Source organism: Monodon monoceros, unplaced genomic scaffold, assembly GCF_005190385.1.
Source record: "Monodon monoceros isolate NGI ecotype Baffin Bay Population unplaced genomic scaffold, NGI_Narwhal_1 Super_Scaffold_5, whole genome shotgun sequence".
Lineage (NCBI taxonomy): Eukaryota > Metazoa > Chordata > Mammalia > Artiodactyla > Monodontidae > Monodon > Monodon monoceros.
The window spans coordinates 26,420,866-26,436,542 of record NW_021703782.1 but is presented as its reverse complement, the minus strand read 5'-3'; the positions used below and the strand labels follow the sequence as shown (position 1 = coordinate 26,436,542).

At 38.1% G+C, this 15,677-nt stretch overlaps 1 protein-coding gene across 3 annotated transcripts in view; it reads right to left on the bottom strand.

Annotated features, from left to right (window-relative positions):
- The window catches only part of CDC14B (cell division cycle 14B), a 99,250-nt gene that overhangs the window by 46,795 nt on the left and 36,778 nt on the right, over positions 1-15,677 (bottom strand). For 2 of the 3 annotated variants that reach the window (XM_029203225.1, XM_029203226.1), the window contains exons 1-4: positions 7,677-7,891; positions 6,245-6,335; positions 5,621-5,696; positions 3,171-3,263 (exon numbers count right to left, since the gene is read on the bottom strand). In XM_029203225.1, coding sequence (XP_029059058.1) covers positions 3,171-3,263; positions 5,621-5,696; positions 6,245-6,335; positions 7,677-7,737 — 321 coding nt within the window. In that variant the 5' untranslated portion in view covers positions 7,738-7,891. Of the gene's footprint in view, positions 1-3,170; positions 3,264-5,620; positions 5,697-6,244; positions 6,336-7,676; positions 7,892-15,677 lie in introns of those variants that run through there. The other variant, XM_029203223.1, reaches the window with a different exon arrangement.

Sequence of the window (15,677 nt, the reverse complement as noted above, 5' to 3'; positions counted from 1 at the left end):
TCCCTCAACTCTTTTATGGTGAGTGGTAAAAAAAGATTTTTAGTTGCACCCTAATTTGTTACCCAAGAATCTACCATTTCAGATAGTTGGCGAATCCATTTGCCAGGCCACATAAACTGTAATATTTAGAAATACAATGAATTTGAAAAGTATGGGCATGTCAATCCTATTTTAAGTATTTGAGTATTTTAAGTATTTATAAAGCCTAACCTCTTCTGTTTTTAAGGTAAAAAAATATAATTACTAACACTTTATTCTCTCACTCTCTCCACATCCCCTATTAGGTCCTTTTGAGTACATAAGAATGAAGGGAGAATGATTCCTTTCAAAGGCCCAGAGTTGAAAAGGACAGAGTCAGTCCTTTTAAATAGAATCAGTCCATTTGGAATACTTCCATTCTGTCTGTACTTCCTCCAGACTTTGTTTTTGTTTTAATATTACTACACCATCCTCTAAGTCAGTCATTAAAAAGACTTATTATCTCCAAAATTCCTCAAACAACTCCAGAAAAGGTCATCAGGCCTGAAGATCAATTTTTGGGGAATTCTCACTCATCTCTACAAATCTTTAATCAGAGGATCCAATAGACTTCAACCAGATTAAACCTACACTACTTACTTACTTTTGATGTTTAATCTTTTGGGGTATCCATATCACGTCTTGACACTCCTTTCCTCCTATTAATAAACCTCCTCTTCTTAGAAGTTTTTCTCCTGTTTCCCCACCTAGCATCATTACAGCTCCAAGCTCCTACTTTAGCCAGCCAGTCATGGTGCAAAGACATTTACTACAGCCAAGAGCTGTAAACCTCCTGCCAACCTGGCTTCTAACTGAACAGAGGAATGAGCTCAAGTTCATTCCTTGAGTCCAAATCGCTTACCTGGCACTTTCCTAACCAATCAAATCAGTGCTGACCTGGGAGTGTAAAACCCTGGAAGGATTTCTAAATGTAAAATATATTAACTGTAGAAAAATAAACTTCTGCATGCCAAAATACAACCATAAACAAAGTCAGAAGGCCAACACCAAACTAGGAACAAGCATGCTAACACATTTTCAATCAGTATGCCAAGGGGTTACTGCTTTTTCACTAGCTATAAAAAAACAACAGAAACAAGATCTAAAAAGAGAGATTTCTTATCTATAAAATTATCAAGTGTTTTGTTTCTAAGACAATGCTTGGTTTGCATGATGCCCACAGCTACCCTCTAAGGGGTTCTTTCACACTGAACTTACCATATCTGGCTACTCAAGGCCCCGCCGTTTTAGGGACATCTCATCTAACAAAGAAAGACAAATGACTGACTCCAATGCAGCCCAGGCAAGCTCTGTGTGCTCTGATCAGGAGAACATTCTCTTAGGTGGAACTGCTTCAGCCATCCAGATTTTCTCCTGGGCAGTGTAATGACTTTTACTGTTACACCAAGGGCCATTTCTCCACGGTTCCCTTTAATACTTTATGAACACCAAGAATTCTGGCTGTGTCCCTTTTCCTGTAAAGCTGTCACAATTTACTCTAATCCATGGCATTCCTCTCCCCAGTGACTGGCCAAGTAATGGGACCAATTACCCCAGTTAAAACAGCTACCTTCTCCATTCTTTTTCTTGGGACCCTGCAGAGGCTCTTTCCACCCACCCTCCCCCCTCAGGATTTTTACTGCTAAGTACAATAAACATCAGGAGAGATGACAAAAGCCAAAAAACAAACAAAAGTCCTTATCTGGGTAAGCTTAAAAAAAAATCAAATTTTAACAAGAGATATAATCTACAACCTGTGTTTCATACAGAGATGATAATGAAACTTAGTTATCTCAGAAACATTTCTCTCAGTTACTTCTGTGAGCACAAGTATAAAAACAAAACCCAAAAAGGCCTTAGTCATTGTTAATGATATACCTTAAACGCAGAAAAGGAAACTACCCAACTTTGAGGTGCAATTTCAACTAGTACCACGAAATTTTGGTCTTATCATTGTAAATTCCAGACGTTCAAACTACATGTCAGAAAATTTTAAAAGAAAGCATGACAGAACCAAGTAGCAACCTGGGACAAGAGCTTACCTCAAGAACTCCAACACCAATCCTTTTTTTTTTTTTTTTTTCGGTACTTTGGCCTCTCACTGCCGCGGCCTCTCCTGTTGCAGAGCACAGGCTCCGGAGGCGCAGGCCCAGCGGCCATGGCTCACAGGGCCCAGCCGCTCCGCGGCATGTGGGATCCTCCCGGACCGGGGCACGAACTCGTGTTCCCTGAATCGGCAGGCGGCCTCCCAACCACTGCGCCACCAGGGAAGCCCACCAATCCTTTTTTATCTGGAATAACTACTCGATATTCTTCTCCACTGAGTACAACAGCTAGCTTCCACACCACCAAAAACATGAGGACCACCACTCTGGAGGACCTCTTAGCTTATTCAGGAAAACCTGTTACTTAGGTACTCCTGAAGATGAATGCAGGCACTAGATAAAATCTGCCTCTAAATAACCACTTTCCATGATATTTACAAATAAATGAAATTCATAACTCACGAAATACTGGCTATTCCAAAGCATACTTCCAATGACCCAAAAAGACCAACCACTCAATGTTGTATGTAATCTACACAGTATGTTACCCATTTTCCTACAGTACCGACATGCCATGTCCTTATGGCATGTTTTGGTGTGTTTAGAATCACACCTTATTTAGGAAAACATTGCCTGTATTCAAATTATACAGCACTCTTACCTCATGTGATACACTTTTGATGTTTTTTGTTTTTGTTTTTGTTTTAAATCAATTATTGGTCCTGAGTCCACCTTCACAACTTTACTAAATGGATCACGAGTTAATAAAAACACAGATTTGGGGCATTATTTTCTAACCTTAAGTGCCGTAACACATAAAAAGGTTTTCACACTAGTTGGTCAATTTTTTTAAAAATAGACTTTTTTAGAGCAGTTTTAGGTTCAGAACAGCAAAACCGAGTACAAGGTACAGAGATCTCCCATATACCCCTTCCCCCCTCCATAGCCTTTCCCAGTTGGTCAATTTTTATAAAGCAAAACATGTTCTTTCTGGAAAGAAATCAAGATGTCTAAGAAAAAGTAAGTTCAAAATTTCAACCACAAATTTAAAGTACCACTGTTGTATGTATTTTCACTAATACGTTAGAAAAGTAGTTAAATACTTACCATATAACATCCAACAAGGAAAGCAGCATTTGCCTGTTTTCTCTGATCAGGGCCAGTAAAATGAATAATTTTCTTCCTCATCATTGTAATGGACTGCATAAAGATAAACAGCTGTTAGTATTTCCTTTCTAATTTCAAGTTTTCTAAAACTTTATTTTGTGATTAAAATTAATTCCAAACCTCATAATGTTGAAGCATTCACATTAGCAAGACTTAAAAAGATAAACTTTGATACCCAAAATACCATGTACCCTCCCATAGAAGACATACCCTTGGAGTAGAACAAATGTACAATTAAAGGGTGGGAGAGGAGAAACCTGAAACTAATATGATATCATAAATCAACTACACTTCAATTTTTTAAAAATGTAGGAGAGGAGCTACAAACAGATACACTTTAAGTATAGACTACCTCTGAAAGAATACATAAAAAGCTGGAAAAGGTAGTAGGAGAGACCTTTTCTTTCCTTTTCCTACTGTCTGACTTTTTTTGTTAATCTCTTCCCAAAACCTTTCAATTAACATCAAAGGGTATAAGAACGGGCAAAAATAATTCATTCTGTTAGAAATCAGGATAGTGAATGGGGTAGGGAGGGGTGGAGTGAGGAGGGTGGTACAGAGATAACCAAGAGAGCACAAGTGGGCTCTTCTGGGGTGTTGCTAATGTTCTGTTCTTGATCTAATGATCCAGATGACTATCCATGTATATTCAGTTTGTAAAATTCATTGAGCTGTATATTCATGATCTATACATATTTCTGTATATACATTGTGCTTCAATAAAAAGTTAAAAATAAAAAGGATATGGAATTTAAAAACCAAAGGAACACATGATTTATTAGCTCTTCCTCACCTTGTACTTCACTAATGTGAGTAGACACGTTTCAAGTAAGGGTAAGAAACAGGATATATTCAGTTGAATAAGCACAGTATTCTTTTGCTTCTGTGAGCCAATGTTTGGGTATTTCAATGATGAATGTTACATATTTTCTTTTAGTTGTTTACATAGAGTGAGAAATCCAAGTTGATTTAAAGAAAAACAACAGCCCAACCAGCCCTCAAGCAGCATACACACAAGACACTCTTAATACAAATTCTCAACACACTTTTACCTCTATTAATTGAATAGGAATTAAGTTTCAGTCAGGTGGGATGGTCAACACTGCAAGCTGTTCTGGTAAATAATTTTTTTTTAAAGTTTGAAAAAAGGACAAATATATTCTTGGTTGACCCAAAGGATAAAAGGATGGCCAAGTATGTTTAAAACAAACAAACAAACAAAAAACTTTCAAAATTAAAGTAAAGGAACACCAGTAGGGGAAAAGGAAATTATTTTTAGCTTCTCAGCCCTGTATGAAACAAAAAACCTGCCACTGGCAACTGGAAAAACGGAATGGGGGGAACATAAATACCCAAGGCCACAAATGCTTATATTCCTGTTCCAGCGAGGAATAAAGTCCAGAAAGAAGAGTCTCCATCTCTGTATACATCTCTAGTGAATACAAATTTAATAGAAAAAAGAAAAAGCAACGATGCAACTTCCTTTTTACATATTAGTAACTTCTGACAGATGCTTCTAGCATTTATGGTGTGGAATTTTAAGTTTGATGTTCAAGGGGAAATAGATCTGCCTTACTCACCCATAAATTTTTAGTATAATTTAATTTTTAATTGAAAATGAATTTTATTTCTGTGTAGTAGTTTAATAAGTAATCAGCTGAATAAACTTGTTTTTAAAAAGCACCTGCCCCCCCCAAATCCAGTATTTCTACTTGAGAATATACAGTGACTCTTAGAATTGCTAGCAGTATATGAACACCTTTTATTGTACATGACCAACAATTCAGAGTTTTTTAAAATAAATGAATAAGGTCTAAGTTCAAACTAATAGTAATACACTCTTACAATTCAGTGATACAGTCTTAAAGACTGTATGCTGTCTGCCCTTGCTTCTCTGCCCCTTAATCATATGCGTAAAGGGTCATAGTGAAGAGTCACAAGTAGTACAATATCATGCGAGCTTCAAGGCATAATGAAATAAAGTAAGATGAATCCAATTTCTCTTAGTTTTCCTAACACTCCCTATCAAAGTGAAGGCAGAAAGAACAATGACCAAAGGAAGGAAAGCTCCTCTTGTTAGGTGACAGTTCCACTGGCTCAGACAATAAGAGGTTCACTTTATTGACCATCTGAACTTTGGCTTTTCAAGTATATGAGCATCACCAATCCAAACCAGAACCAAATGACCCAAACTTAAGCCATTCATCAACACTCTGGAAAACAAATAGATATACTATGACTTTATAAAACAATAAACCACATGTATGTCTCAAACACCACTCCAGTGAAAAACATTACATTTCCTTTTTAAAAACAGATTTCCCTTCCTCCCTGCAAGATCAGGCTAACAATGATTACTTAAGTGAAATCTTCCGTAAGGAATACTTTACCTTTAATTTCTTATTAATCTTGCAGCAATATCTGTAAACCATTGCTAGATTGAGTGGTCCAAAATCTGCGTAGAAGCTGCAAAAATGAAAAACAAAAATGTGTATGTATATTCCAGATGCTTTGAATCTAAATGCCTTTTTGTAGCTACAACATCAAAATAAAGCAAGAAAGCACACACCAAATTATTATAGGTCACACAACTTAAAGGTACTGCCTTACTAATGGAAGAAATACTCTGGTAAAAGATGACTATTAAAATACCTGACAAGTGTTAAAATGCCTAAATCTAACCTCAAATAACAAATAAAAATACTTTCTGAATAAAAAAGCTGTTTTTCCACACATTTTTTTCCACTGGCAAAAACACAGCATCTTAGTACTCTAGTTTATATCTCATTATACTGTAAACTGTTAGCATTTCAAATGTAAATTGTTAAATTTAGGAAGGTTCTTTCATTCTGATTTTTTTCCCTAAGGATCTATTTTATTACCAAGGGTTAAAGCAAAAAGTATCCTGCAACTAACAGTCAACAGATTTGTAATGTTCCAATTTTATAAACATACCTTTAGATTCTTCAAAATAAAAAAACGTTACTAACAATCTTTGAAAAAGCAATACTTACTTTTCATATTCAAGTTCATTATCTATGCTGAAATAATGTACATTTGATGAACTCTTTGGTCTGCTGTAGAGAATGGCAAAACAAAGGCGATCTGAAATGGAAAAATTGTAATGTTCCTTCCTTCACATCATGAAAAAACATTTCATATATCATGTTGCAACTCTTTTCAGATGAAGTCAAATTTTTATTTTTTTCCCATGCATGTTTCAGATGGTAAGGTTATCAGTGAGTAACTTCAAAATGTTCTGGCTATTTTGGTGGGTAATAATAAGTAAGCAATTTTTAAAAAGGAGAAATTGCCTTTAATGTAAGTTTCAACAGCGGTAAATGACTTTTCATACAGCGATACGGCTTGATTTCTGGAAAACTTTACCCTGGACTAAGAAATTTCGGTAAATGGCAGCATGCATTTGATAGCTAGACCACCAGCCTGGATGACTTTCCCTATGTTTCGCTATGTTTTCAAGACATCCTGAAAAGTCATTTCAATAAGAAACTATGTTTTAAGTAGAGAGAAAACGCTTTCAAAATTGCTTCAAAATTAATGTTTACGGCTATAACACACAAAACAAACCACATGTTTATCCAATGTTCTTAGGGGTCGCTACTTATTTTTTGATTCGGAATCACTACTTTTGTAATGATTTTTACAATCGGACCATTATAGCAGAGGCAAATGAGAGTATTCTGCAGGATGAGTATGAGATGAACCTGCGTTGCATAAAAGCAGTTAGGCTGCTGTGAGGTTTAGCAAGAATGGTAACAGGGTAAGGTTCAGAGGCGCCACCCTTCCTCTCCTGCCCCACCCCAAAAGGAGTTGCCTAAAAATCCTTGGTGAAGCAAAGGCATCCTTAATACCTAGCAGTAGTAATACTAGTAATAGTGCTAGTAGAATACTTAGATTCAAGTTGTGGCAAAATTAAGTACAGCCCTTAAAATAGTAAGGAACAAAGGACGCCAGCTGGCATCCCTTCCCCAAATAGTAATTTAAACAATTTTTTATAACAGTAATTTAAACAATTCAGTACACACAATTGCTGTATTTATTTCCCTATAAACGCCTCAACTTAAATGTCCTGCAACCACAGACACCCAAACGGATGACGGGGCTGACTCCTTTTCAACCAAAAATGACCCTTGATCCCCATGCAGTGACCACGGATTTTGCTCCCTGAGGTGGAGAGCCCACCAGCCATGGTGTAAGGACACAAGGGTCCGAACTGCACACATCTGTGCGGATTCGCCCCAAGGCAGGACCACGCCTGGTGACTAGGAGTCCCAGGAGGCCACCCACTCCCAAGAGACAGCATCGGCCCTGGCACCGAAGTTTAAAGGCACATCTTGGTCATCAATGGGGGCCTCCTCGACCCCCGTGCACTGCCCGATGCCCTCTAAATAGGGGGTGTCCCGAGGGCGCGCCCTCCACACTAACCTTTGATCACCTCGGTCACCAGAGGGGTCCCTGCGCCCTTCAGGCTCATGATCCACAGCATCTGGACGGCGGGGCGGAGGGAAGGACCGGGTGGCCAGGGAGCAACTCGCGGAGAGAGGAGGGCCGTGACTACACCCCCGAAGTTTAAAGAACAAAAAAGTTTAAAGGGACACGCCCGAACACTGGGCACAGCGACGCCCTTCGGCTGGCCACCACACCGCAAACCCGGGAGAGCCAACCCGGAAGTTCAAAACTTCTCAAACTCCCCAGACGGGGTAACGAGGGACCGGGGCGCGGAAACCAGCCCCAGGCGCCGGGGCTGAGCTTCGCCCCGCCTCGGGGACACCTGGCGGTCGTCTGCAGCGCCAGGGCGCTCTAGCGCCGCAATTCTGTGCTCAAAGTCGGCGTGTGCGGCAAAGGGTCAGACAGGCAAATGCGAAGAAAGCGGCTCCCAAAGCGACTAAAAGGATTTCTCGGAAGAGAGAAGGGTTCGGCGGTGGATCTGACCCTCAGCCTCGTGCTTGGCCGCCCTTGCCTCCGCCACCAGGGGGCACTGCAGCCAGGCTGGGCTGAGAGGCCAGCGGCCAGGCTCGAGGACCCCGGCCGGCCTGGAGCTCCGTCCTCTCTGGAGTCGAAACCCGCTGAATGTCGGGCTCGCCTGAGTGCTGGTGTCTCATTTAAAATGCAGCACTTTAAAACTGTTCAAAATTTAAAGGTATGCCTAAAGCCGAGGTCATTCATTCCTTTAAGGGCCTCAGATTTCGCCTCAGAAAAATATTAGGATGGTTGAAAAAAATTCTGACACCATGGTAAACGACAATTTATTTTCTAAACCTAAGTTCCTATGTTAGTATCAAGCGAGAAAAAAATAAGTTGCAGTATGAGTACGGTCCCAATTTTGTTATATATAATATGGTAGTGGGATTATGGTTGATTTTTATTCCCTCCTGTATTCTTCTAAATTTCCTACAGAAAAGTGTTACTTTAATAATCCGTGAAAAAAATTTTCAATGATTCTCCCTTAAAACGAACAAGCAATACAGTAACAACTCTTTCCCAAGAATTACACTTTATTTATCATCTCAATACAATATACACATTATATATCACAATATATACATTTTTGCCTCAAAAGTAAAGCTGCATACCTACTACCCTTATTTAAACTTCCAGATCAAAGACTTTAAATGTGAAAAAAACAAAACCATTAATTATTTTTTAATAAAGAATGCCTTTCTAAATGAAACAATCTAAAAGCCATGAGAATCTGTTAAACTAATAAGCATTTTTTAAATGGTCTTCATGGCAATAAACACAAATTCAAGGGATAAACTGGAAAAATATTTTAAGTACATCTCAAGAAGATGCCCAGCTTCAATTTTATGTTATTGAAAAATGCAAATTTAAACTACAAGGTACTACTTTTCCTTCAGACTGGCAAAAATGAAAGGAGTTTGATAAGGCACTGTGTTGGTGAGGTGGGGAAACAGGTACTCTCACTGCCTGTGGGTTAGAACATAAACTGGGACAACCCTCCATGAAGGGCAACAAAGGGCAATTTGGCAGAAATTTCCAAGACTGAAAATTGAACACGGGCAAGATTGCCAAGATGGACAGCGTTATAGGTGTTTACAGGCTGATGATTTATAGGTATGTATCTAAAACACAAATGTATATGATTGTATACGAAATCTTGCATATCTCTGGAAGGAAACACAAGAAACTGGTGTTTGCCTTTATAAGGGGAAACTGAGTATCTGTATATAGGGATGGGTAAGAAAGATTTATTCGTTTTTGTAACTTTTGAATTTTGTAACATATATTACCTATTCAAAATTATGAAGCTTTTGAAAAGGGAACATGTGGGCTAAAAGTGTTTTCCCAAGGCTGACTCTTCATCAAGATATGAAGCATTCAGTAAACGTAGTATAAGACAATATGGAAAATGTCCTTTGCACACATTTAAATAACAGAACTTCTTAGTAACCTCTTGCTTGCTACCATCTCTTGAAATCCAGTTTCTTTTAACAAACCCAAATAAAACTGGAAGGAAATGGGGAGAGGTTTTCCCTCCAAGTCCAAACCTGAAATTCAGTTCCCTAGGAAATATTTTATATATTACAGGTCGGGGAGGAATCACTGATATTTTATGTCCAATTATCTCTGCACAATATATTCTCAAAATTCTATTGTTAGAGTCATATTGTGATAAACCACAACAGAGGCTAGAGTGCTGGGATGAGAGCTATTTATTAGAAACCTGGAGCTAGAAAACAGGTCTCTTTACGTTTTGCTTAAAAGTTCGTGATTAGGGCTTCCCTGGTGGCACAGTGGTTGAGAGTCCGCCTGCCAATGTAGGGGACGCGGGTTCGTGCCCCGGTCCGGGAGGATCCCACATGCCGCGGAGCGGCTGGGCCCGTGAGCCATGGCCGCTGAGCCTGCGCGTCCGGAGCCTGTGCTCCGCAACGGGAGAGGCCACAACAGTGAGAAGCCCGCGTACCGCAAAAAAAAAAAATAAAAGTTCATGATTAAACTTATAATCCTATTGTAAACACACGTATCCTCCCTTTAATGTGTTTGTTGTCCTCCCTTTAATGTGTATGTTGTCAAAAACTGAAGTGGTAAACTCTCTTCCCTCTATACCCCATCACATAATGTCACCATTCCTGCTTCTTTGACTGATGTAATACAGTAGAAAGAAATGAAATCTCATGGTTTTAAAATACTGACAAAAACATTCAAAATCCATCCTTGTGCCAAATTTGTCTACAGTTCTTATTTGGCTTTTGGGCCTCCCGTTTACTACTTCTTTCTTTGATAAATACTTGTTAAATAAATGAATAACATTTTCCTGCATAACAACTAGCTATCTGGGGGACAGTTAATCATAAAACAGAGAGAGGTATGTTCTAAACCAGAGGTCCCCAACCCCCAGGCCATGGACCAGTACTGGTCCGTGGCCTGTTAGGAACCGGGTGGAACAGCAGGAGGTGAACAGCGGGCAAGAAAGCAAAGCTTCATCTGTATTTACAGGCGCTCCCCATTGCTGGCACTACCACCTGAGCTCTACCTCCTGTCAGATCAGCGGTGGCATTAGATTCTCATAGGAGCGTGGACCCTACTGTGAACTGCGCGTGGGAGGGATCTAGGCTGCGCGCTCCTTATGAGAATCTAATGCCTGATCATCTGAGGTGGAGCTGATGCAGTGAGCTGGGAAGCGGCTGCAAATACAGATTATCATTAGCAGAGTGGTTTGACTGCACAGAGGCCATAATAAATCAATGTGCTTGAATCATCCTGAAACCATTCCCCCCCTCCCCCGCCCCATCCTTGGAAAAGCTGTCTTCCACGAAACTGGTGCCTGGTGCCAAAAAGGTTGGGGACCACTGTTCTAAACCAATTGAGAAATATATATAGCAGTCAGGTGGCAATGATAATACAGTATCTACGTTTTAGTAGAAATGATTAAAATAACTCTACTATGGACACAATGAACTTCTCACTATTTCTGTTCCCCCCTGGAACTAGACTGACTTCACAAGTCCTGGCAGAGGAAGTGGAGAAGTGCAAGGCTTCTCTATTGGATAGGGAAGTCTGCCCTTGGTGAGCTAACTGCAAGACAAGCAGAAGGGAGAATCACACCCCTCGGGAACAAGAGAGAACAGGCCAAAGAACAGGCTCCACCTGAACAGTGACTGTCCCTCAGAGAGGGTCAATAGCCATCGCTCTCATCTATTATTAATCCCTCATTCTTTGAGATAAGTAGTGACCAAGGGGAGCAGAAGAAGAAATGTTCATAAAACTACTGATTAATAAAAAGAAGCAGTACCCCCTAAAACAATGGCAGCTAACAATTATTGAGAGTTTAGTGCCAGGTATTATATTAATAAGCTCATTACAACCTACAAAGCAAATACTACTACAACTATCAATATTTTCCCAGAAAGGAACCCTAACCTTAAAGAGGCAAAATGACTAACCTGAGCAGAGTCACAAAACTTGTACAGTAGCAGAATTAGGATCTGAACACAGGCTATTTGGGTGAAGCCTGAGATTTTTAAATTCCTGCCTCAGAGACTTGCCTTAATATAAAGCAAGAGTAATTAAAACAATACTATTTTAGCACAGCAACATAGAAATATGAACCAAGGCATATATGAAAACCTAGTATATGAGAAAACTGGTTTTTCAAATCAGTCACAAAGAAAGCCATATTCAATAAGGGACAAATGTCTAAGTATGAAAAGAAAATGAGGTTCCAATCTCACATACTATATAAAACAAATACCAGTTGAAATAAGTTTTTAAAATCTTTCAGGTAACTATAAAATTATAGCAAATAATTTTACAATTTAAATGGGGTTTTTAAGCATGACACAAAACTCAAAAGTCATAAAGGAAAAAAAGCAACAGAAACTTACAGAAAATATATAATAAAGGGCTAATCATCACAACTGATAAAAAGTATCTGTAAAGCAATATAACAACCCAACAGAAAATAAAAATCTATAAAGGCTACAAACACTCAATTCAGAAAAGAAATACAAATAGCCAATAGCATATTAAAAGAAAATTAATCTTACCAGTGGCTCAACATTAAAATGTCCAACATCATGAATAGATTACAGAAGAAAGCCACATAATTATGTCATTAACTACAGAAGTCATTAAAATCAACTCATTCCCAATTAAGCCTTTATACAATGGGACTAAAAGAGAACTTCCTTAAACTGATAGATTATCTTCCAAATACCTCTAGCAAAATATAATACTTCATGCCTTAACTTTGTAAGTATCTCCCTGAAATGAAAAGCAAGAAAAAAATTCCTACTACCATTACTCCTATTTAATAATGTAATAACTGGAAATACTCACTGATGCCAAGATAAGAAAAAGAAATGAGAGAAGACTTAGAAAGGGAGAAACAAAATTGTCCTTATTTACAGACGATTGTCTGCCTAGAAATTACAAAAGAATCTGCAGACAAACTATTAGAATAAATAAATAAATGTTTGTAAACATTTATTTATTTCTGGATATAGATGATTAACACAAAAATCAGGAGTTTTTCTATATACGACTTGTAATAACTAATTTACGAAATATAAGTGCTTAATTATTTATGGACATATGGAAAGATAAAGCAGGGTTTTTCTAAAATTTTATTTTTTTATACAACAGGTTCTTATTAGTTAGCCATTTTATACATATTAGTTTATATATGTCAATCCCAATCTCCCAATTCATCACACACACCCCCCATAAAGCAGGTTTTTAATGGGAAGATTCAATGTCACAAAGATGGTAATTTCCCTCAAACTAAATGCAACTCTTATCAAAATCTCAACAGAGCTTTCCAAAGAACCTAACAAGCTGATCCCAAAATTAATCTAGAAGACCACAGGGCCAGGAAGAACCGAGACCATTTTGAAAACAAACAAGAAGGGAGCCCTTGCCCTACCAAATATTAAAACTTACAATAATTTAGGCTTGTAGAATTGGAACAGATATACTAGATCTTTATCTATTATATACAACAGCCCAGTAAGAGACTACACATACACAGAAACTTCCCTTATGACACGCATTACACATCAATGGAAAAGTAAGAATGCTCAACACACATGGTGTGGTGACAATTGGTTGTCCATATTGTCTGGGGTGGAAGGAGGGGGGAAATTCACGATCCTCATCTCATACCACAGGCCACCAACCCCCAAAGAAGAAAAAAATCTCAGGTGGATTAAAAGCCTAGCTATGAGAAGAAAAGCTTTGCCAAGTCTTAGAATATAGAAAAATAACTCATAACAGTGGAGTAGGGATGGATTTTTTTTTAAACAAGACTTAAAAAGCCCAAACTATAAAGCAAAAAGATTGAGAAATTTGATTATATGAATATGTAATGTTTCTGCTCAACATAAGACCCCAAAAACAAAATTTAAAAAGATAACTCACAGACTAGGAAGATAGGTACAATGCATAAAAGCAACAAGGATTAGTATTCAGAATTTACAAAGAACTATGAATCAAAGAGAAAAAAGCTAACACCCCAACAAATAAATGGGCAGAGGATGGGAGTAAGAAATTCACAAAAGAAGAAACCTAATTGTCCTACCTTGCTCCTCTTTTTCCAATCTACCTACAGTGAGTATGGTTTTGGTCTACTCTATGTCCTGTGATGAATTGAGTTTATTAGTCAGAGTAAGGTATGTAAAAATAACCCTGAAATCTTAGTGATTTAATTTACAACAGAGGCTATTTCTTGCTGGGGGGCTATGTTCAGCCCAAGGATCCAGGATGATGGAGGCTCCACCAGTTTGCAGATGCATCATCTGGAATTTATCTTGCTTGTGTAAGCAATTCCACTTGCCTACAGATCTAAATGTACACAGGTATAAACCAAGCCCCATAATGTTATCAGTAATAAAGCTTACATTTTAATCTTTATCTGTTTAACTCGTATGTTCCTCAATTAGTACAGAATTAAGGTGGGGAAAAGAGTAATCTTGTCTAAAGATGCTCCAGACATCCTCCCCCCAAATTATGTTAGTCTCCAGATTCACCTATATTTCTAAAATATTTTATAAATGAATTTTTTAAAAGGGAGCCACTAAAAGAATTTTAATAGTTTTCATACCTTTCAAATCACTGGAGCCAGTGAAAAATTAAAACTAAGAAAACGTGATCAAGGCACCAAACAGCAAGAAGGAGCATGGCAAAGAGAAAACAAAATAAGTGCAAACATATCAGTAAAAATAAAACATGCAAAATATTTAAATTCACCTATTAAAATTTTTTCAAATTGAGTTAAAAAAAATTCCACCTATATATTGTTTAATAGAGATAATTAAAACAAAACCATATAGAAAATATTTAAATCAAAGGATAGAAAATGGTATGCTATACAGTTGCCAGGAAAAAGAGCAGGTATATTAATATCAACAGCAGATGAAATAGAATTCACAGCAAATAACAATAAAGACAAAGATGTTTCACGATTATGTAACAAGAGATTACAACAATCACACACCTTATGACAAAAGATTTTAAATCTATAACACAAAAACTAGTGAAAATAGGAAAAATTAGTAAACCCATAATAATAGAAGGTTAACACACCTCCAAAAAATAAAATAAGTAATTAGAAGCCTGATCTAGTAAATACAGAGAACCACTTTCAACAGAGAGCACAAACTTTTAAAAACACAGGATATTCACTGAAGTCATCACATATTACGTCACAAGGAAATCACAACAAATTCAGGAAAGCAAAGATCATACATACAGATCATACAGTTAACACAATACAAAATTTGAAATTCATTGATGAAAATACAACAAGCAAAAATCTATCAACATGCAAATGTTTAAAACCCATTTCTAAATAACTTGCAACAAAGGGAAATTAAAAGAGAATTCAACAGGGCTTCCCTGGTGGCACAGTGGGTAAGCATCTGCCTGCCAATGCAGGGGACACGGGTTTGAGCCCTGGTCCAGGAAGATCCCACATGCTGCGGAGCAACTAAGCCTATGCGCCACAACTACTGAGCCTGTGCTTTGGAGCCCACAAGCCACAGCTACTGAGCCCACGCGCCTAGAGCCCATGCTCTGCAACAAGAGAAGCCACCACAACGAGAAGCCCGCGCACCGCAACGAAGAGCAGCCCCCGCTTGCTTCAACTAGAGAAAGCCCACACAGCAACAGAGACCCAACACAGCACCCCCCAAAATTAATAAAACAATTCATCACAAATTATTTTAAAATTAATCTCAATAAGAATTCACGTTAAAATATGTGGAATATGCTTAAACAAAAATCTGAAGAAAATCATCTGCCTAAAGAAAGGCTCCCTCTGTCACACCATTCACAGACAAAATTAAATTCTACCTGTATTAAAAAGCTGAACATAATAGTTCTGGCTCCCTACGTTCCAGGCCATGGTAGGATTGTCCTGACTCCACTGAGATTAAATGAGCAGAGGTGAAATATGCGACTTCCAGG